General features: G+C 43.7%; 1 protein-coding gene across 2 annotated transcripts in view; it reads left to right on the top strand.

Annotated features, from left to right (window-relative positions):
- The window catches only part of garnl3 (GTPase activating Rap/RanGAP domain like 3), a 488,036-nt gene that overhangs the window by 62,122 nt on the left and 402,502 nt on the right, over nt 1-23,412 (top strand). Inside the window, exons 1-2 of one of the 2 annotated variants that reach the window (XM_063073432.1) lie at nt 14,185-14,580; nt 22,400-22,469. In XM_063073432.1, the coding sequence (XP_062929502.1) occupies nt 14,525-14,580; nt 22,400-22,469 (126 nt within the window). In that variant the 5' untranslated portion in view covers nt 14,185-14,524. Of the gene's footprint in view, nt 1-14,184; nt 14,581-22,399; nt 22,470-23,412 lie in introns of those variants that run through there. The other variant, XM_063073433.1, reaches the window with a different exon arrangement.

The raw sequence follows: 23,412 nt of genomic DNA, 5'->3' as shown, positions 1-23,412 counted from the left end.
AGATTGGTTGAAGGCTTAAATGTTTATTGGTTTTTCTTCTGGTTTCCTAGGCATGGTTCCAGGTCAGTCTGACAGCCAGTGGTTTTTGTTGAGGGTACTAGATTCACCAGGGATTGAAGGTTTTAATTAGTGACTAGAAGGCAGGGCTGTGGACCTGGATGTGATGGGTCCGGGCTCCCTGATCCTGCTCTCCGTAATCCTGGGCATCTAAAGCCTAGCCATCTGTGCCCTGCCTCACACAGAACCGAACGATGGAGGGAGGCACGACAGCATAGCGTCTAGCGTGAAGCTGCCAACCACCCGGGGTTCAATTCCTGATGCCATCTGCCTCACACAGAACTGAATGGGAGAAAGCGGTTCTCTTTTGTGGGTGGCGTGCCAACATAGCAGTTAACATAACACTAGTACAATGGAAGCAAGCCGCGTTCAATTCCTGTCACTGTCTTTCAGGAGTTTTGTGTTTTCCCCTGAGTGTGTGGGTTTCCTCTGGTGCTCTGGTTTCCTTCCTCATTCCAAAGACGTACGGGTCTGTGGTTGTCCAGATCACTGAATTGCCTCCAAGCTAATGCGCAGTTTGTGTGCCATCACTGATTCCTTACCCCTCCGCAGCTTACAGAAGGAACAGTAGATCACAGTTCTGAAATTCTCAGGTGATAGCTGTCTGTGTGTGTAGGGGGGAGGGTTGTTGGGGTATCGTTCTGGACTTTATTTTATTTTGGTGTACAGCACAGAACAGGCCATTCTGGCCCAGTGAGTCACCCTGCCCAGCAGCCCACCTATTTTATTGATTGATTGATTGAGATATGGCTTAGAATGAGCCTTTCCGGCCTCTGAGCCACACAGCCCAGCAACACCTCCCCCCACCTCCCGATTTCACTCGAGGTTAATCACTTGATAGTTTACAGTGGACAACTAACTACCAGCTGGTACGTATTTGGACTGTGGGAGAAAACCGGTGGACCCAAGGGAAATTTATTGTTTTGTGGCAGCAGAGCAGTGCAAAGGCAAAGACATAAAATTACTGTGAATGACAAAAATAAGCAGTTAGTGCGGTACAAAGGACTAATGAGAAAGTGTTCACGGACCATTCAGAAATCCAATGGTGGAGGGAAAGAGGCTGTTTTTGAGTCATTGACCGTGGGTTGTTAGGCTCCTGTACTTCCTCCCAGACGGCAGTAATGAGAAGAGGGCATATCCCAGAGGGTGAGGGTCCTTAGTGAGGGATGTCACCTTTCTGAGCCACTGCCTCTTGAAGATGTCCTCGGTGAAGGGGTGGGCTGTGTCCATGATGGATGCATGAGTCAACTTCCCTCTGCAGCTTCTTGCCATCCTGTGCATTGGAGATTCCATACTAGGCTGTATCGTATCTCCACACTGTATCGTATCTCCACAATGTATCGTATCTCCACCCTGTATTGTATCTCCACACTGTATCGTATCTCCACCCTGTATCGTATCTACACCCTGTATCGTATCTCCAACCCTGTGCCGTATCTCCACACTGTATCGTATCTCCACACTGTACCGTATCACCAACCCTGTATCGTATCTCCACACTGTATCGTATCTCCACACTGTATCATATCTCCACACTGTATCATATCTCCACACTGTATCGTATCTCCACCCTGTATCGTATCTACACCCTGTATCGTATCTCTAACCCTGTATCGTATCTACACCCTGTATCGCATCTCCACACTGTATCGTATCTCCACCCTGTATCGTATCTCTAACCCTGTATCATATCTACACCCTGTATCGTATCTCCAACCCTGTATCGTATCTACACCCTGTATCGTATCTCCAACCCTGTGCCGTATCTCCACACTGTATCGTATCTCCACACTGTATCGTATCACCAACCCTGTATCGTATCTCCACACTGTATCGTATCTCCACACTGTATCGTATCTCCACCCTGTATCGTATCTCTAACCCTGTATCGTATCTACACCCTGTATCGTATCTACACCCTGTATCGCATCTCCACCCTGTATCGTATCTCCACCCTGTATCGTATCTCTAACCCTGTATCGTATCTCCACCCTGTATCGTATCTCCACCCTGTATCGTATCTCCACCCTGTATCGTATCTCCAACCCTGTATCGTATCTCCACCCTGTATCGTATCTACATCCTGTGTCGTATCTCCAACCCTGTGTCGTATCTCCAACCCTGTGTCGTATTTCCAACCCTGTGTCGTATCTCCACACTGTGTCGTATCTCCACCCTGTATCTCATCTCCACACTGTATCGTATCACCAACCCTGTATCGTATCTCCACACTGTATCGTATCTCCACACTGTATCGTATCTCCACCCTGTATCGTATCACCAACCCTGTATCGTATCTACACCCTGTATCGTATCTCCAACCCTGTATTGTATCTCCACCCTGTATCGCATCTCCACACTGTATATATTCCAGATGGCCTGTATTAACAATCCTACATTTATATTCAATTTACCCTAGCCATCAATAATTATATTCTGTTAGTTTTAATTACTTTGCTATAAGTCTGTTGTAGCCTTATGTGAACCATGCACAAACACACAGATCCCTCTGTCTCAGAGTTCTGCAGTTTCTCACCAATCAGATAGTGAGTTCTTCAGCTTCTTCTATCAAAATGGACAACGTCTGTGTTCCCACATTACTCCATTTAGCCGGTCCTCGCCCAGTAAAATATACATCCTATATTAACGTTAACTTTTTCCATTTACAAATCCATCCTGATGTGGCATCTTTGGGTCAAAGGTAATTGACCTCTTGCATCTCACTGTCTCCCCACTCTGCCAAAGTTCATCAATCAGAAATATTAGCTCTGTCCCTTTCTCTGCCGATGCTGCCTGACTTTTTGAGGATTTCCACTATTTAATGTCAGATTCTGAAAAAACTGCAGTCCCACCTTCCCCCTCACCTGGTCCCACCTGTCACTCACCAGCTCGTACTCCCCCACTATCACCCACCCACCCACCTTCCCCCTCACCTGGTCTTACCTGTCACTCACCAGCTTGTAGTCCTTGTGCTCCCTCCACTTCTTATTCTGGCTTCTTCTCCCTTCCTCTCCAGCCTTGATGAAGGTTGACTCTTTATCCTTCTCCATCGATGCTGCCTGACCTGCCGAGTTCCTCCAGCATTTTGTGTGTGTTACACTGGATTTCCAGCACCTGTAGAATCTCCTCTATGGCTTTCTGTTAGCTGTTGTTTTTCTCATTTTAGTCTGTTAATGTTCTTACACCTCTCAACTGCCTGCCTCACCACGTTTATTGTGCGTCTGAAGAGCTTGACCTGACCTCAGCCAACAGGACCTGAGATGCTGGTTAAAGCTCAAAGTAAATTTATTATCAAAGTACATGTATGTCACCATAAACAACCCGGAGATTCGTTTTCTTGTGGGCATACTCAATAAATCTATAGAATAATAACCATAACAGAATAAACAAAGACTGGCGAACTAGAGCGTTCAGCCAGGGTGCAGAAGACAATAAACTGTACAAGTACAAAAAGAAAGAAGTAATATTAATGTACAAGTAAGCAATAAATATTGGGAACATGTGATGAGGTTCTCTTTTGCGGGTGGCATGCGTAACACGATTACAATGGAAGCAAGCCGGGTTCAACTCCTGTCACTGTCTTCCAGGAGTTTAGTGTTTTCCCCTGAGTGTGTGGGTTTCCTCTGGCTGCTCCGGTTTGCTTCCTCATTCCAAAGACGTACGTACGAAGGAAACCAGATGTCCATGAGGCTCATTGGAGTCTCAGAGGTGCTTTAAATTCCTGGGTGTTATTATTTTGGAGGACCTGTCCTAGGTCCAACATGTAAATGCAATTATGAAGAAAGCATAGCAGCATCTCTACTTCCTTAGTAGGACTTTGTGCAGTTTTGGCATGACATCTAAAGCTTTGACAGACTTCCACAGATGTGTGGTGGAGAGTATATTGACTGGCCGCATCACAGCCTGGTATGGAAATAGTAATGCCCTTGAACAGAAAATCCTACAGAAAGTAGTGGCTACGATCCAGTCCATCACAGGTAAAGCCCTCCCCTACACTCAGCATATCTACATGAAATGCTGTCACAGGAAAGCAGCATCCATCATCAGGGAACCCAACCACCTAGGTCATGCTCTCTTCTAGCTGTCACCGTCAGGAAGAAAGTACAGCAGCCTCAAGACTCACACCACCAGGTTCAGGAACAGCTACGACCCCTCAACCATCAGGCTCTTGAACCAAAGGGAATAACTTTGCTCAACGTCACTTGTCCCATCATTGAAATGTTTCCACAACCAATGACTCTTTATCTCATGTTCTTGATATTGCTTCTTTCCTCCTTTCCCCCTTTCCCTCTTTCCCCCTTCCCCCTTTCCCTCTCTCCCCCTTTCCTCCTTTCCTTTCTTCCTTTTGTCTTTTGCATACTAGCTGAATGCCCTAGTTGGCTGGTAGTTCATTGATTCTGTTATCATTATTACTCTATGGATTTATTGAGTATGCCTGCAAGAAAAAGAATCACCAGGGTTGCATATGGTGACATATGTGTAATTCAATAATAAAATTACTTTGAACATTTTATTCCATATCTGTACTTATAATATTATATTATAGCTTCATTCTTTATAATTTTTGAATGTTGTTTTTGTCACATGTCATGCCAGCACACCATGACAAATTCCTAATGCATGTATACAGTGAATAAAGTTGATTCTTGACATGATGTGTTGCGGGAATATTTTAAAGGCTAGAATTTGCTATTAAATGATAGGTGAATGATAATTGTTGCTATTTAAGAATAAATGGTCCAACAAATTCAGTCAAGGAAAGCGCATGGTTTAAAGACAAATGGCCAGTCGTTCTGATTCAAGCTTTTCTTTGAACGCTCAATCACTGATAGGCAATAACTGCCATTAAATCAGTGTACTTCCGTGGCGTACGTTCAAAGTAACTTCGTTATCACAGTGTGTCTATCATATACAATCTTAAGATTCATCTTCTTGCAGGCAGCCACAAAACAAACAAACCCACAAGAAACCACGCACCACAAAAACCGATCGCTGGCTGGTGGTGTCGTGGCATTTGCACTGGACTTCAAGGTGAGGGGTCCCAGGTTCGAATCCGGCTGGCTCCTTATGCGCTTTCCATCCGTGCTAGGTAGAGCATCTCGGCCTCATTAAAAATAAAACAGACCAATGCTAAGGAAACGGCAAAGGTTGCCGCCTGATGCCCCACAGGGCGCGAAGAGGAACAGCAACAACAAAGACCGATAAACATCCAGTATGCAAATAATTAAAACAGCTAACCATATAATACATAAAATGTGCGATGCAGAGTTCCCGAAAGTGAGGGAGTGCACAGCTACCAGTCACAAATAAATAAAGAGAGCGATACAGAACATAATGTCATGATCTTTTAAAGAAAGCCTATCAAACTACCCAGCTCAAAAAATAATCTCCATTCATTTTCTGGGACCTGTGTGTCTCGAATAGCTCTTGAGCAAAGGATGGTGAGCTTCTTGAACCAATGCTGTCCTTCCAGTGAAGATGCGCCCACACCAGATGTTAACTGGAGTTCTGGGATTTAGAGCGTAAGACGTAGGTGCAGAATTAGGTCACTTGGCCCATCGAGTCTGCTCTGCCATTCCATTATGGTTATCCATCCCTTTCAACCCCATTCTCCTGCCTTCTCCCCATAATCTTTGATATCCTTACTAACAAAGAACCTATCATCTTTTGCTTTAAATATACTCCATGACTTGGGCTCCACAGCCGTCTGTGGCAATGAATTCCACAAATTCACCTCTGTCTGGCTGAAGAAATTCCTGCTCATCTCTGTTCTAAATGGACGTCCCTCTATTCTGAGGCTGTGTCCTCTGATCCTAGACTAATCCACGATAGGAAACATCTTCTCCTCATCCACTCTCTCTAGGCCTTTCAATATTCAGTAGATTTCAATGTGATTTCTTTCCCCCTCATTCTTCTAAACTCCAGTGATTAGAGGGCCCGGAGCCATCAAATGTTCCTCATATGTTAATCCTTTCCTTCCTGGGGTCACGCTCATAAACCTCCTCCAATGCCAGTACATGTTTCCTTAGACGTGGGGCCCAAAACTGCTCACAATAATCAAGGTGTGGTCTGACCAATGCCTTATAAAGTCTCAGCATTACATCTTTCCTTTTATATTCCTGTCCTCGCGAAATGAATGCTAACGCTGTGTTTGCCTTTGATATATGACTTTGACATATTTTCCATTGTAGATTTAGTATGGTAATAAATGTTTTTGAACAGTGAACTGGAAACACCAATTTAAAGTGATACTAGTGCTCAGACATAAATACTCCTTTAGCTAGATCCCTTGTTTTTTTTACTTTAAACAGTAGAGCAGTTCACGCTGAGCATTTAAAATGTCTTGGCATGCTAGTGGGTAATCTATTCTACTTATGATATTCAATGCAAAGATGAAACTGTATTCGACTTGATTTGTGCATTCATAGCCACTTCTCTAAATGGGCAAATTAAAAACGCAAAAACTCCAGGGTAACCCACGCAAAACGCTGGAGGAAATCAGCAGGTCAGGCTGCATCTATGGAGAGGAATAAAGAGCTGACGTTTTGGGCCGAGACCCTTCCCGAAACGTCAACTGTTTATTCCTCCCCATGGATGCTGTTTGACATGCTGAGTTCCTTGGGGGGGGGGGTGTGTTGATCTAAACAGGCAAAGTCAGTTTAACTGCAGCGACTTGGAAATTGGTAAGGTTAATCAGAGGACAGGTTAAACTTCAGCATCACCAGGCTCTTTCAGATCTTTTGAAGTCATTTTTATTTTCATGCTTGGTGCTCAGTCTAATGTGAACAGCAAATCTGTCTGCTTTGCAATGAAGATTCTCACTGCTCTGAGCAGGAAAGGAATATGACAGCTGCAGCGTGTCTGTGTAATGATCGTGTCGATTTTCAGAGTATCAGGGATGAAGGTGCGAGTCCATGAGAAATGACTTGGAGGATTGAGGAGCGTTGTGTAATGGCGCAAATCACGCCGGAATGTTAGGACGTGCCATCCTGCAGGATCTCAGCCGCAGTGTGAAACGAGGATGCAGTGAACTGACTTGGTGGAGCAAGGAAGTTATACAGAGGAACTGATTAAAAGTAACAACCCTTCCCTCAAGAAAAGGTTCACTTTACATCATTTAATGTATTTAGAAAAGTACAGCACACAAACAGGCCCTTCAGCCCATTTAGTACATGCCAGCCATTTAAAATATCTATTCCCATACTTCTAAACCTAATGTAGATATTTCATTCTCAGAGTGGTGTATCTTTGTTAACTACAGCACTTTGCAAAAGTCTGAGGCACATAGATACATCTAGGATGACTAAGACTTTTGCACAGTGCTGTATTCGTCAATATGGAGCGGGGAGCGAGTTTGTAAATCTGGCGGGAGCAAAAGCATGTTGGGAGTGGTGAGAGTGGAGCGCCAAGGGAGGAGTGTGGGATAGTTGGCTGAGAAGGAGTGCTGGTAGTGGGAGGTGGCACGGGTGCAGACACACCCAGCCCTGAGACACCAGGCATGGTCATTTGATTCCAAACAATTGTTTATTAATTGTTACAGAATGTCTCTCTGGTGTTTCCCACTCCCTTCCCCCTTTCAGTCCACAATTGAGACCCATATCAGAATCCGGTTTATCATCACACATATGTCATGATTTTTATTTTTGCAGCAGCAGTACAGTGCAATACATAAAATTACTACAGTACTGTTAAAAAAGGCCCTAGACACTCCAGCTAGATATGCATGCTTAAGACTTTTGCACAGCACTGTATAAGATAAACTTTCCTACTTTAATATAATAATAATAAATCTATTATCAAAAATACACAATAAAAGACTAACAAATTTAAGATGATAAACGTAGAAAATGCTGAAAAAAAAACCCCAGAAACAATCCAACACATTAAAGGATCCTGCAGCAGTTTAACTCAATCTGATTACATACACAGGCATATCATGTAGTAAACATCATTCACCAAAATCTTACTTTGAAGTACAAATTCATAAAAGAAATCATACCTTAATATAATTACAAGCCTGATCCGGTTTTAGAGTCAGAATACCACAAATTATTTTCTGACTGATCAGTTATTACTGATAGGACAATCGGTAATAACTGTCCAGATATAGTATTACAGGATAAACAAGTAAGAACAACTTATTTAATAGATATAACCAATCCAAACACACATCTTACAGAAATCAATAAGTGAAAAACACCAGAATGTGCTGAATTAAAAGAGGAATTGAAAACCTTTGGAACATGAACAGGGTATACATTGTCCCAATACAACTACAACTGGTGTCATCCCAAAGTTACTACACAATAGCATTAAACAATTAGGGCTACACATCAATATCTATGTAAATCTTCAGAAAGCCACAATAATAAACACCACTAGAATACTCTGAAAGTTCCTAGTGATTGACAAATGAGTGTACTTGGTTATGCCTGCACCTCAGGTTTTACCAGCTTGAGCTGAGAAAAAATAAATAAAAATAATAATTTATTTATAGAGCTCTTTTCATAAAATGACGTATAGATTAGATTAGATTATGAGGACACACAGTCCTCTTTTATTGTCATTTAGTAATGCATGCATTAAGAAATGATACAATATTCCTCCGGTGTGATATCACAGAAACACAGGACAAACCAAGACTGAAAAACTGACAAAAACAACATAATTATAACATATAGTTACAACAGTGCAAGCAATACTGTAATTTGATGAAGAACAGGCCATGGGCATGGTAAAAAAAAAGTTCAAAGTCTCTCGAATAAATGAAGGGAATCTCAGCTATTTTCTCGATTAATCTTTGTTCTTTAAGAGTTGTCCTAAATTAGTGGCTGCCCTGATTAACCAATGGCCCAATTAACTGGAATCCACTGTATTTTTGATGTGTTGTACTGCCACAAAACAACAAATTCCGATGTGTAGTGATATTAACCATGATTCTAATTCTGATTCTGAAATTTTGTGTGAAGTTTCAGGTAACATCTAAGCCTAATTTTAAGGACAGATATGTGGGAACCCACCCTAGGCGATAGTTTGGATATTGTGGAATGTAAGTTCTCCAGGCATCTGCTGACGACCCTTGATGCTATTAACAATGTTTTTCTGTCAGTCTGTGTAGTGGTAGTTAATAGAGTTACTCCCATACCACTCCCACATGGGAGGCGTTCAAATACTGTACAAGCAGGGTTATCAATAAGGTTCATTTGAGTATCCTGTATGCAGGCATCCTGGTGTGCTCTGCTCTAAAGTCATAGTCATAGTCATACTTTATTGATCCCAGGGGAGATTAAAATATGACTATGACTATGACTATAGAGCAGAGCACACATCAATAATGACCACAGCACCATGCAGAAAGAAACTGGTTTTCTCATGAATGAACAGCACCTGATGTGACAATCATCACTTTTTATTTGATTCTGTTTGTCAAGTTTTGGAAGTCTATTGGAGAACTATAGCGTTGCGGTTGCTTATCAACACTCTTTCTCATGGAACTAATACCATGGCTGGAATTCACAATTTAGTCATTTTTCTTAATGCATTTTATGGCCAGCTGGTGGTGTAGTGGCACCCCCACCGGATTTTGAGACGAGCAGTCCCGGATTTGACTCTTGCTGTCTCCTTGCACCCCTTCCATCCATGCTGGGCAGCTTGGCTTTGCAAAAATAACAGGCAAATGCTAAAGAAATGATAATTGCTACCCGATGTCCCACGAGGCACGGAGAGGAATAACAACAGCTACAAAGCTTTTTATTGCCAGCTAATAGATTGGAAATGGGGAGGTGGTGTGTGATTCATGGAAGGCAGTCACAGCATAACAAAGCAGTTTATTTTAGAAAAGCGTTGAAAAAACTACAGAACTATTCTTGGTGAAAGTGAGGTGATTTCTCGAGTGAAACTCAGTGAGTGGGTGATTATTACAAATGTACATAATTATGAGAATGAGATCAATCCCAGTGAACTGTGCAACTAAGGGTGGCACCCTCCAGACCATTCACAAAAACTGCTTCTGTTACTTCTTTTACGGTCTTTTCCTTTCAAATGTGGTTCCGCTACTGTTGGAGCCTGTGATCTACAGTTTGCTGTCTCCAAGCGGGTTCCGTGAGGAAGTGTGTGGCCTCGGGGCCAAGTAGCCTGGACTGGGGGCGCGAGCCCGTGATTGACTCTATTTCTTGCGAGCTTGCTGATAAAGGCACCAGGAATATTGAAATCATCGGTGCGATTGTAGATGGCAAGCAGGTGTTCCAGTGCCGTCTACCAGCCTCTCGCTTGCTCGCTGCTAGGCGAAAGTGCTCTGCGTGTGACGGCCCCTCTCTCTCCCTCTTGCTTGCTTCTCCTAAGGGAAGGTCCCTGTGTTCACATGGTCTCTCTCTCTCCCTCGATGCTGTGAGAGGAAGCTTCCAGAGTCTACCAGGGTCCAGGGTCTTGGGCAAGATTTAATCAATACGGTTTGTGGCTTGGACTCTAGGTTCACGTTATGATGTGTTTCTGGTTTTTGTTCACCCACTTTTTCTTTGTTGCTATTTTGGGTGACTTTGAATCAGGGCAGCATGCAGATAAACGAACACTGAGCTGAACTGAATATGGACTCTTTCGATTTTGTGTTTTATTTTCTGTGTTTTTCTTTTTTTTTGCCATTCCTGTAATTTGTGGGAGGTTTTTGCATGTGGGGTGGGGGAGGGGTGGTTGATATTTTTCTTTAAATGGGTTCTTTCGTTTTCTTTGTTTTGTGGCTGTTTGTGGGGAATACAAATTTCAGGGTTGAGTACTGCATACAATTTGACAATAAATGTTCTTAGAATCTGTGAATCCCAGTGCACTTGAAGCAGTTTGGTAAAGTTTGATAGACAGGAGAATTGTCCAATCACTTGTGATCTATAGTGATGTCACATACCGCCTTATAGATATTTGATTCCAGGCTGCAAAGTTAAAGCAGTGCACAAACAAGAGAAAACCTGCAGATGCTGGAAATCCGAGCAACATACACCAAATGCTGGAGGAACTCAGCAGGCCAGGCAGCATCTATGGAAAAGAGTAAACAGTTGATGTTTCGGGCCGAGACCCTCCATCAGGACTGGAAAGAAAGGGGGAAAAGTCAGAGTAGGAAGGTGGGGGGAGGGGGAAGAAGAAGTACAAGGTGGATGGTGATAGGTGAAACCAGGAGAGGGGGAGGGGTGGTAAAGAACTGGGAAGTTGATTGATCAAGAGATCAAGGCTGGAAGGGGGGGGATCTGATAGGAGAGGGGAGAAGACAGAAGATCATGGAAGGGGTAGGGGCACTAGAGGGAAGTGTGGGCAGGGAAGGACATAGGCTGAGGGGAAACAGGAATGATGAAGGAGAGGTGGGGGGGGGTGGTGACAATTACTGGAAGTTTGAGAAATCGATGTTCATGCCATCAGGTTGGAGGCTACCCAGATGGAATATAAGGTGTTGTTCCTCCAACCTGAGTGTGACCTCATTGCGGCAGTAGAGGAAGCTGTGGGCTGACAAGTTTAAAGCAGTGAAAGTTAAGAGCAGCAATCAGTAATGTGCAATAAATATAGTTTTGCATCCTGTAAATGTTGGCATCATTAGAGACCACCACAGTGGAAATGATTGGATAATTCCCCTGTCAATCACGTCTGATGACCAGTCTACTCCTTGACTGTGAATAATTTTATGCTCACAATCATGAACATATGCAGCTACCATCCGCTCCCCTCTGGCATTCAGTCACCTGTTGGTGTGTCAGAAACCAGACCATCAAGAGAACATAAAATGGAGAAGTAAAAATAGTCCATGTTTTTTTTCATTAGTGTATTGCCCAGAGAAGCTATAGAGGCTAATTCATTAAATACATTTACCACACAGTTAGATAAATCTGTGCATCACAGGGGAATTAAAGGTTATTGGGAAAAGGCAGGTAGGTGGAGCTCAGTCCACGGTCAGATCAGTCATGATCTAATTGAATGATGGAACACGTTCAAGAGACAGATGGCCTACTCCCACTCCATCCACTACAACAGGCGGGATTTCCCAGTGGTCACCCATTTTAATTCAACTTCCCATTTCCGTTTAGTTTGCTTGTAACTGATTGGCAACGATCATCACGACAATTCCATTCATCCATACGTTGGCACAAGGTCAAGAGGATTGCAGTCAGGCGGGTAGAAGGTGTTTGTTTTGGCCCCCTCCCAATGACTAAGTCATGTTGGTCGGTGGTTGACAGATTTCTGACTTTATTAGGATAGGGAACGGACCTGTTACTGGGGTAATAAATATAAGAATGCTGGAAACTCTCAGCAAGCCATCAACTGTTTGGCCTGCTGAGCATTTCTGTTTTAATTTCACATTTCCAGCTATATATATATATGTGTGTGTGTGTGTGTGTGTGTGTGTGTGTGTGTGTGTGTATATGTGTATATGTATATATACAGTATATATGCTCTGGTGTGAAGACAGCAAACTTTTAATATCCTTTGAATTTTAAAGAGAAAATTAATTAATTTACATTTGTATAGCACCCGCCATCTTCCTGCAACATGAGAATGATCCTAGGAATGAAAGGGTTAATGAATGACGGCTCTGGATCTGTACTTGCTGGACTTTAGAACATTCAGCAGGGATCTCATTGAACCTATTGAATATTGAAAGTTGATGTGGAAGGGATGTTTCCAATAGTGGGGGGGGGAGTATAGTTCCAGAAGGAGCAGCCTCAGAATACAAGATCAACTCATTAAAACAGAGATGAGGAAGATTTTAGCCAGAAGATGGCGAATCTGTGGAATTAATTGCCACAGGTGGCTTTGGAGTTCAAGTCATTGGGTGCATTCAAAACTGAGTTTGACAGGTTCTTGATTAGTAAGGGATTCAAATGTTATAAGGCCATAATAGTCATAGTCATAGTCATACTTTATTGATCCCGGGGGAAATTGGTTTTTGTTACAGTTGCACCATAAATAATAAATAGTAATAGAACCATAAATAGTTAAATAGTAATATGTAACTATATAAGATATAGGAGCAGAAGTATGTTACAGGACGAAGGCAGGAAAATAGGGTTGAAAAGGATAATATGTCAACCATGATGAAACCTAATTCTGCTCCTTTGTTTTATGGTCTTATAGAAACCTTAATGTGAATGCTTTGCCAACAAGCACTGTCAATACATTAAACCCACAATTAAAAGTGAGGTAAAGGACAGTGTTTTGTATCATTTGTTGGAAAGCTTTCCTCCACTTAATGATGGTTTTGACTAATCTTGTGTGTACGGGAGACAAGTTCAATGTCTTATCTGAAAGTGCTCACTCAGGCAGCGTGACGTTCTTTCCAGTTGTGTTATCTAAAACATTATCTACTGTTTTAGAAATGCTAAAACAAGTGATCACGAGAGGGTCAATCTGCTCAGTGAGTCTTTGGCCATTAGGTATTCTGCGTTACTATTTTAAAAATAATACTTGTTCCACTTAAGAAGTTGGTCAATTTGATCGGTTTCAACTTAATAGCTGATTTGAATAGTTTCCTTGAATGCCAGGGAGAACAATATTCAGCAGATGCGTTTCTTGTGCTAGCCTTACACTGTACACAAATCCTTTTAGTTTTAATAGTCTATCTCGTGGTGCATATCCAAATAAAATGCACAATTTTCACCTTTGCCCAAATGGGATATTTGAATTTGCACCCACTAATTTTAGATCATTGAGAAATGTTATTGTTGGAAGCATTATAAATGATGATGATTTGATAGTGCAGATATTGTGATTAGTATTTTTATCCTACCTCTTGGAACCAAAGCCCTGATTATTTCACCAAGTGAGGTAACCGTTTCTCCTCCGCTCCTAATGCTGAGGTCCCAATACCTGTCAGTCAAAATGTAACCAGCACAACATTCTGGAATCAATACAGCGGGAGCTCGACCAATCAATGAGAGTGGTGGGCGGAGCGCCAGGTCCGCGGTGCATGTTGGATTTTGTAGTCTAATCGCCGCAGACACACAGCGAATCTAAGGGTGGAGCGGCGGCTCCGAAACTACGAGGGGGTCGAGCTGAAGGCTGCAGGGGCGGCGATGGCGTCAGGGAGGGGTGGAGCAGCGCGTTGACACTCACGGGGTGTGTATGTGTGTTATGTATTGAGAATGAAGTGCTGAACCAGAGAGAGCACATTCACTATTTGAGATGTGAACCACGTTTCCACGGTTCTCTTTACCCTGCTATTACTCGGACACGTTTGCTAATGCGTCGTCTATTTTTTTTCTCTTCTTCTTGGTTGTTGCAATATTGTCAGCATTTCATTTCAGCTACCGAGCGCAGCCTGGAACCACACTTACAGCACACTCCGCGTGGGGAATTCTGTTTATGTATATATATAAAAAAATAAGTCTGCAGAATTGAAGTTGCATTCTCTCACCCCCTCCCGTTAAAAACTGCAGCAGGTGCAATGTCTAGTTCCATTAACTAGAACAGTTTGTGCAACCGAGAAAACGCATGTATGGATGTGAGCAGTGCGGATGCAGCTTCCAGTAAACTGCTGAGTCTCACACAACGGTAAAACAGATTTCGATATATTTTTTTAAAGCGTGTGCTTTCATTTTGCTTGTTTGTAAGTACAAGAGCGTCAGTTACGCCTTGACATGTTGAGCAGGGGCTATGCGGGTGCACCAGTGCTGCTCGATGCGCAGGCACAGTGGTTTCCAAAATATTTTGAAGGTATTGTAAAATGCTGTATGCTACTTTATTGGTGATTGCTGCGAGGGGGAGAGAAACAAACCTCCCTGCACCGTTTAGGGAGGAGAGAATACCGGATTTTGTTAAAAATTCTGCACTTTGCACATTTGAAATGCGAAAGTTTGATGTCGCCGGTTGAAGGAAAAATGCATCACGATTTCATGCGTTAACAATCCCAATGTTATCAGACGGCATGTGTTTTATTATTGAAAGACTGGCCCACAACAGACAGTGGGCGTTATATACTTGATCACTGAACGCTACTACACTACAGTAGGCAAGGCAACTTCAACGGGGTGATGTATTAATGTTGTGCGGGTTCAGTTCCGTGCGAATGTATAGTATATCACGGTGGAACGAAAGCAACCAGCCCAACTGCTGTGAGGTTATTTTCTTATACAGATATAGATGTTATTCAACCCCACCCCTTTCGAAATCTTCAATCCAATATTTATCTATCTTAGGATTTTTTAATATAATTTCTGCCACCTGTTCTCCTCTTAACAATTCATAGTGATAATTACGAAGAAAATTGGTTAGGGCTGTTATTGAGTTCCCTCTGTTTGTACAATGTACAGATTATAGATTTCGTCAGGCGTTCTCTCAAGGGCTGCATAAAGCACGAGACTATTTCCCCCTTGTTTTTATAGGAATTTATAGCACAGATGTCTTTATTAAATATCCTGACTTTTCAATGTGTTGCTTCCCTTTAGTTAAACTTCATCTATGAATCATTTCTAAAATTGCAAATGTAATGTTAGGTACTTGGATGGGAGGGGAATGGAGGGCTATGCTCTGGGTGCAGGTGATGGGCCAAGGCAGAGTAATGGATGGCAGGGACTAGATGGGCTGAAGGGTCTATTTTTGTGCTTGTAGTGCTCTTTGACTCTAATAATTTTATATAACTATGCTAATGTGTTACCAGAGTGTTTGAAGTTGATCTGGCCTTTCTTGGTAATTATCAATGTTTCTGAAAGTATTCATTAAGGACTTCTCCATTGATAGTATTTTAATATTTTAATAGTATGTTTTTCTTTGCGTAATACTTTTAAAATGGCATGGAAGTGTGGGCTCCCAGCTGTATAGTCATCTGATTTGTTCTGCCCGACTGCAACAGTTTGATGCAAACAGATGACCGGTGTCTGAAACTAAACAAGGGCTTTGTCAACAGACCCGTGCATGAATGCACTGGGATGTGACCAAGCCGCAGGGATCTGGTGGATTCCAGGGTTGATCCCCCGATTCTGGTGTGTGGGCTGCCATGTCCCCTGGGTGAGCAGGAAGAACAGGCAACCATTCTCCTTCCCCTTGCTTGCATGTACTGACTGACTGACTTACTGCCTGTTACGCCCCTGGTGTTTAGGGCAGCAATGAAGGTCGTCCTCCCCCAGTGTTCACGGCTCCCTTCATCGTGTCAGTAGCTTCCCCTCAGTTCTCACTACTGTCAGCCATGCAAGTCCCGGGTGGAGACTCAGGAATACCGTCACACTCAGATGTAGAAGGATCCAACATTGCTGTTTAACTTTGAACATTGTTTCCGTGATAATTTTGTTTGACCAGTCAGGGTTGTTGACCCTGAGCTGGACCCTGAACCTGGAGGACTGGAGGACCAGTGGACCGCTCTTGGTCTGGCCTCTCTACCCTTTGACCTGTTTGGCATGGGTGACCCTGCCAAGAGCTAAAGCACAAGGCCTTGACTCCAGCCAACACAGCTCTCTGGGTCACTGAGGCATGAAAGCCTCCAAACCTTACAACAAGGATGTGGTCCTCATGGAAGTTATGTGTGTTGAAATACAGTGAAAAGTTTTCTTTGTGTGATCATTCTAAGCATTGTATAGATGATCGAGGTAGTACTGGGGTAGGGGAGGGAGCAACAGTAGAATGTAGAAAATAGTGTAAGGGTTAGAGAAATTGCAATGCAGGCAGACAAGGTGCATGGCCCAGGACAAGGTCGACTGATGGACTACTAGCCAGGCCGCTGGTGTCAGAAGAATGCATGTGTTCTGTTAGTTGAGAAGAAGGTTCAGCCTCTCATCAGGGATCCAGCATCTCTAAAGTGCATACACTTTATGTTATAACGGTGCTACTTTCAATCTCAGGTCTCTGGAGCCTTCAAATTTAATGAAAATAGACTTTTTACTGGACTGTATCAGAACTTTATGAAGAGATACCTGCTGGAAGTGTGTGTGTGTGTGTGTGCATTGACCCTCACTGAAGCTGTTTGTGTGTGAATGCTTGGCAAAGGGAGGGCGGGCTTTGAATTCGACTCCCCTCATGGTGAATTTGCTTGTTACTCATGAGCGTGTTGTAATGCCACTGAACTGCTGCTGGACTCAACATCCGAGTGTAAGTCATTGCCTTCAGATGAGCCAAGGCCATTAAGCAGGAGATGGGGAAGGTCTGATTGTAATAGCAAAATGGCATGAAGAACACGGAGCTGATGCTACTTTGAATGTAATTGCCAAACTAAAGAGAGAGCTCATCTTTGTCCAAAGATTTTACATTTGTTTAATTGGAAATGCTCAGTCGAGAGAGCTATAAACAGTGACTTCAGTCGTGTTCTCTTGCCAAGTGTTGTGCTATCAGAGCCTTCGATTGGAGTTGGAATCAAGTACTCTGAGCCTCCTTCACTGGCACTCTCTGCCAAAATATCGGCAAAACAAACGGATGTTTCCCTATTGATCCCACTCTCTGATCGTGTTGGTGTGCCCCACGGGAAAGGAGAGGACTTCCATAGCCAACAAAGGTTTTAAGGATGTATTTTTAAGAAAAGAGCGACACACACAAAATGCTGGTGGAACGCAGCAGGCCAGGCAGCATCTGTAGGAAGAGGTACAGTCGACGTTTTGGGCCGAGACTCTTCGTCAGGACTAACTGAAAGAAGAGCTGGTAAGAGATTTGAAAGGGGGAGGGGGAGATCCAAAATGATAGGAGAAGACAGGGGGGGGAGGGATGGAGCCAAGAGCTGGACAGGTGATTGGCAAAAGGGATATGAGAGGATCATGGGACAGGAGGCCCAGGGAGAAAGAAAAGGGGGAGGGGGAAAGCCTAGAGGATGGGCAAGGGGTATAGTGAGAGGGACAGAGGGAGAAAAAGCAGAGAAAAAAAAAATTAATAATAATAAATAAATAACGGATGGGGTACGAGGGGGAGGTGGGGCATTAATGGAAGTTAGAGAAGTCAATGTTCATGCCATCAGGTTGGAGGCTACCCAGACGGAATATAAGGTGTTGTTCCTCCAACCTGAGTGTGGCTTCATCTTTACAGTAGAGGAGGCCGTGAATAGACATATCAGAATGGGAATGGGATGTGGAATTAAAATGTGTGGCCACTGGGAGATCCTGCTTTCTCTGGCAGACAGAGCGTAGGTGTTCAGCAAAACGATCTCCCAGTCTGTGTCGGGTCTTGCCAATATATAGAAGGCCATATCAGGAGCACCGGACGCAGTATATCACCCCAGCCGACTCACAGGTGAAGTGTCGCCTCAGCTGGAAGGACTGTCTGGGGCCCTGAATGGTGGTAAGGGAGGAAGTGTAAGGGCATGTGTAGCACTTGTTCCGCTTATAAGGATAAGTGCCAGGAGGGAGATCAGTGGGGAGGGATGAGGGGGACAAATGGACAAGGGAGTCGTGTAGGGTGCGATCCCTGTGGAAAGCAGAGAGAGGCGGGGAGGGAAAGATGTGCTTAGTGGTGGGATCCTGTTGGAGATGGCAGAAGTTACAGAGAATAATATGTTGGACCCGGAGGCTGGTGGGGTCTTAGGTGAGGACAAGGGAACCCTTTTCCTGGTGGGGTGGTGGGAGGATGGGGTGAGAGCAGATGTGCGTGAAATGGGAGAGATGCGTTTGAGAGCAGAATTGATGGTGGAGGAAGGGAAGCCCCTTTCTTTAAAAAAGGAGGACATCTCCCTCGTCCTTGAATGAAAAGCTTCATCCTGAGAGCAGATGCGGCAGAGACGGAAGAATTGCGAGAAGGGGATGGCTTATTTGCAAGAGGCAGGGTGGGAAGAGGAATAGTCCAGATAACTGTGAGAGTCTGTGGGCTTACAGTAGACATCAGTAGATAAGCTGACTCCAGAGATAGAGACAGAAAGATCTAGAAAGGGGAGGGAGGTGTTGGAAATGGACCAGGTAAACTTGAGGGCAGGGTGAAAGTTGGAGGCAAAGTTAAATGAAGTCAACGAGCTCAGCATGCGTGCAGGAAGCAGTGCCAATGCAGTCGTTGATGTAGCGAAGGAAAAGTGGGGGACAGATACCAGAATAGGTTTGGAACATGGATTTTTCCACAAAGCCAACAAAAAGGCAGGCATAGCTTGGACCCATACGGGTGCCCATGGCTACACCTTCAGTTTGGAGGAAGTGGGAGGAGCCAAAGGAGAAATTATTAAGAGTAAGGACTAATTCCGCCAGACGGAGCAGAGTGGTGGTAGAGGGGAACTGGTTCGGAGTTGTTTTTCTAATGGAGTCTGTAGTACACCTCGTGACAATTTCCCACCCTCAAGGACAGTTCATTCATTATGTGTTGTGTCGTGTGATGTAGGCCATCATGGTCTCTTGACCATGATTGTTCTTGGCAAATTTTTCTACAGAAGTGGTTTGCCATTGCCGCCTTCTGGGCAGTGTCTTCACAAGACGGATGACCCCAGCCATTATCAACACTCTTCAGAGATTGGCTGGACTTGTGATATACACCAGCTGCTCATACGACCGACCACCACCTACTCCCATGACTTCACGTGACCCTGTTCAGGGTGTGGGGGGGGGGGGCTACATCTTACCCAAGTGTGACCTCCAGGCCAGCAGAGGGAAGGTGTGCCTTAAACTTCCATTGGTAAAGACATCTTTGCACCCTGCCACCCATAAAGGATGGTATTCTGCCTATAAACAAAGCCCTTATGATATTAAAAAAGGCGTAGATAGAGTGAATGTGGAGAAAATGTTTACAATGGTGGTGGAATGTAAGACCAAAGAGCGCAGCCTCAGAGTAGAAGGACCTCCCTTCAGAACAGTGAGAGTGAATCCCTTTAGCCCTAGGGTGGTGAATCTGTGGAATTCATTGCCGCAGACAGCTCTGGAGGCTGAGCATTGGGTATATTTAAGTGGAGGTTCATAGACTCTTGATTAAAATGGGGAGAAGGCAGGAGAATGGTGTTGAGAGGCATGATAAATCAGCCATGGTTGAATGGTGGAGCAGACTTGAGGTTCAAATGGCCTAATTCTGCTCCTATGTCTTATAGTCTTATGGATTCTTTTTTCAGGGAAACTTGATAAGAGGCATAGATAGAGTGGATAGGCAGAGACTTTTACCCAGGGCAGAAATAACTAATACAAGAGGGAATGATTTTAAAGTATAGGGCATGTCAGAGGTAAGGTCTTTACCCAGAGAGTGATGGGTGTGTGGAATGTCCTGCCGGGGTGGTGGTAGAGGCAGATACATTAGGGGTATTTAAGAGAATCTTAGATGGGCACATGGATGGCTATGGAGGGCTATGTAGGAGGGAAGGGTTAGATTGATCTTAGATTAGGGTAAAAACTCAGCACAATCTCTGGGCCAAAGGACCTGTCCTGTGCTGTATGGTCCTGCGTTCCATAATGTAACTTGGCTAAATCCTTTCCGGTTACCCGCTGTCAATTCCACAGCTATCTTTAATCTTCAGAGTGCAGCTGGGTTGCAGAAGGCTGTGACTACAAGCTCTTGGGTGCCTAAACTCTGCAGAATTCATTAAGCATGTGTTGCCAGGCTTGTTACTCTAGTGTGCCTGTCTGCAGCACTCTGTCGATGAAGTCAGCTCAGAGAGACACAAGATGACATTGCAAGAAATGGCCACTTGTTTCGGAGCCAAATAAAGACCTGCCTTTCCTTGGCTCCTTTCACATCCCTTAAGTGTTTTATAGTCACTAAGATGCTTTCAGAATGGTGTCATCTTTGTGTCATAGGGAATGCTGCAGCTAATTTTTGCATACGGAGCCCCCACAGGCGACAGTCAGGTAATTCGGTTCAATTGGTAATTGCTTTACTATTGTTACGTGTAATGAGATACAGTGACAAGGTTTGTCTGATCACTCCATAGGTAAGTATATTGAGGTAGGTGGGGGTGGGGGACGATAATAGAACGTAGAAAAGAGTGTTACAGTTACAGAGAAATTGCAGTGCAGGCAGACAAGATAGACTGGAAGACTCAGATACTAGCTGGGATGCTGGTTTCAAAATATTTCAAATCATTTAGGAATTCCATCACCTAGAACATGCCCTCTTCTTATTTCTGCCATCAGGGAGGAAGGACAGAGCCTGAAGATACATGCTCAGTGTTTTCGGAGAAGCTTCTTGCCCTCCACGATCAGATTTCTGAACGGACAATGAACCAACCCATGAACACTATCTCGCTTCTTTTGCTCTCTTTTTCCCCTAATCATATTTCTCTACTTATTTCATATAATTATTGTAATTTATAGTTATTTTATATTACTCTGTATTGCTGCTGCAAAACCACAAATTTCACACTGTATGACAGTATTATCAAACCTGATTCTGATTCTGAAGTAGTGCTTGTGTTCTGTCAGTTGAGAAGAAGGTAGGACCCACGTTCAGATTCTCACCAGGGAGCTAAAATCTCCAAAGTGCATACTCTTTTTTTTTTGCTACAACAACAGCACGCCAACAATGACTTTTCATCTCAAGTCCCTGGAGCCTTCAAATTTAATGAGAAGAATTTTACTAACTGAGCCTAGACTGTATCAAAACTTCATGAATTTTATAATGACTACTTCTGACTTCCCAATAGGGCTTTGTGTCCCATATTGTCATGCGGAATTGCCCTCCCAGTGGGAATATTATCCCACGGTGCTTTTTTAGGTTTTGTTTTTGAAATCTATTTCGAGATACCTCACAGAATTGGCCCTTCCAGCACCCAGCAACCCCTGATTTAACCTTAGCTCATACACAGGACAATTTTACAATGACCAATGAACTAAATAACCCATATGTCTTTGGACTGTGGGAGGAAGATGGGGAGAACGTACCAATTCCTTACAAAGGATGCTGGGATTGAACTTCGAACTCTGATGCTACGGGCTGTAATGGCATCATGTTAACCACTACGCTACCGTGGCACCCTGTAGGTCTCTGTGATATCTTTAGCAACTTGCATTGTGTCTTTGCCTCCTGCAACAGAAGGAGTGGCTGTCCTTCAGATGCCTTGCAAAGCTGCAGGGAGTCTCCTTCTGGGAGGTTAATTAGAGGAAGATGGGAGGGGTGGGGTGTGGAATTAATCGAGAGAGTTTATGTAACCATCAGACAAATCAGATCTACTGCAGATTCCAGTCCTTAAGATAAGGTTCTGAAATGTAATTACCATTGAGCGGTATCCTTGAATCTTCTATCGATCTTATAATGACATAATATATAATTGAATGACTGGTTTCAATCTAAAGGCTTGTGCATTCCAGATAATTTCTTTTTTTTTGGGTTAATTGTGCTGCACTGGACAGTAACCAGTGCTGGCTGCAGGAAGAGCCCAGAGGTTCACGGACGCAATGGCGAGAGGGGAATGGCTGTGCTGTATCCTCTGGCCCTGAGCTTATTTTCCTTGACAGACCTTGCGGCATTGGGTACATTCACTGATGAAGCGTTTCTCTTCCAGCTCTGCCTCTGAAGACCTGGGTTGTCGGCGAGGAGAGTTCAGCAGGAAGCATTATGGTTCTGTGGAGCTGGTAAGTGCATGAGTTTTTACTGCAATGGGATGTTTGGTACCTGATATTTAAAAAAAAGAGACCTGGTTGTGTTACGGCTTTTACACATCCCAAAGTGCCTCGCAGCCCAGTGATTCGAACGATTGTACATCGTGAGCAGTAACGTGATCGTGAGCTGGTGAGGTTTCTCAGTGATGTCCTTTGAGGAGTGAACATCATTCAGAACAACAGAAGTATCTGGTTGTCTTGAAATAGAGCAGTGGGATCTCTAACATTTGCGTAACAGCATAGTGCTGCACAAACGTAGTTTTGCAGTAGTACATTAGGATGTTGGACTTGTGTGTAAGCACCATGAATTGGATTAAACCCATGACGTAGTATGAAGATTGAGTACTGTATTACCCAGGTAACCAAGGCAGATAAGAACTGAATTTCTCTAGGCACATAATATGATGCATGATACTGTTTCTAGGTAGATTTGGGAGTCCTTGTACAGGATTCCTTAAAGGTTAAGTCAATAATAAGGGTGGAAAATGCAATGCTAGCATTCATCTGGAGCGGACTAGAATGGGAGAGCAGGATGCAATGGTGAGGCTTCATATGGCAATGGTCAGACCACATTTGGAGTATTATAAGCATTTTTGGGTCCCTCATGTAAGAAATAATGTGCCGGTATTGGAGAGGGTCCAGAGAAGGTTCGCGAGAATGATCCCAGGAAAGAAAGGGTTAATGTATGAGAAGCATTTGATGGCTCTGGGCCTACACTCGCTGGAGTTTAGAAGTATGAGGAGTATCTATTTGAAATATATCGAACATTGAAAGACCTAGATAGATTGGAGATAGTTAGGATGTTTGTATAGTGAGAGAGTACAAGCATCCCCAATCTGGGGTTCGCAGATTCCTCAACTAATGGTCAGGGGTCTGTGGCACTTAAAAAAAAAAGGTTGGGAACCCCTGGTCTCGG

The sequence above is a fragment of the Mobula hypostoma genome, chromosome 21 (genome assembly GCF_963921235.1).
Source record: "Mobula hypostoma chromosome 21, sMobHyp1.1, whole genome shotgun sequence".
NCBI lineage: Eukaryota > Metazoa > Chordata > Chondrichthyes > Myliobatiformes > Myliobatidae > Mobula > Mobula hypostoma.
This window is presented reverse-complemented; position numbering and strand designations above follow the sequence as displayed.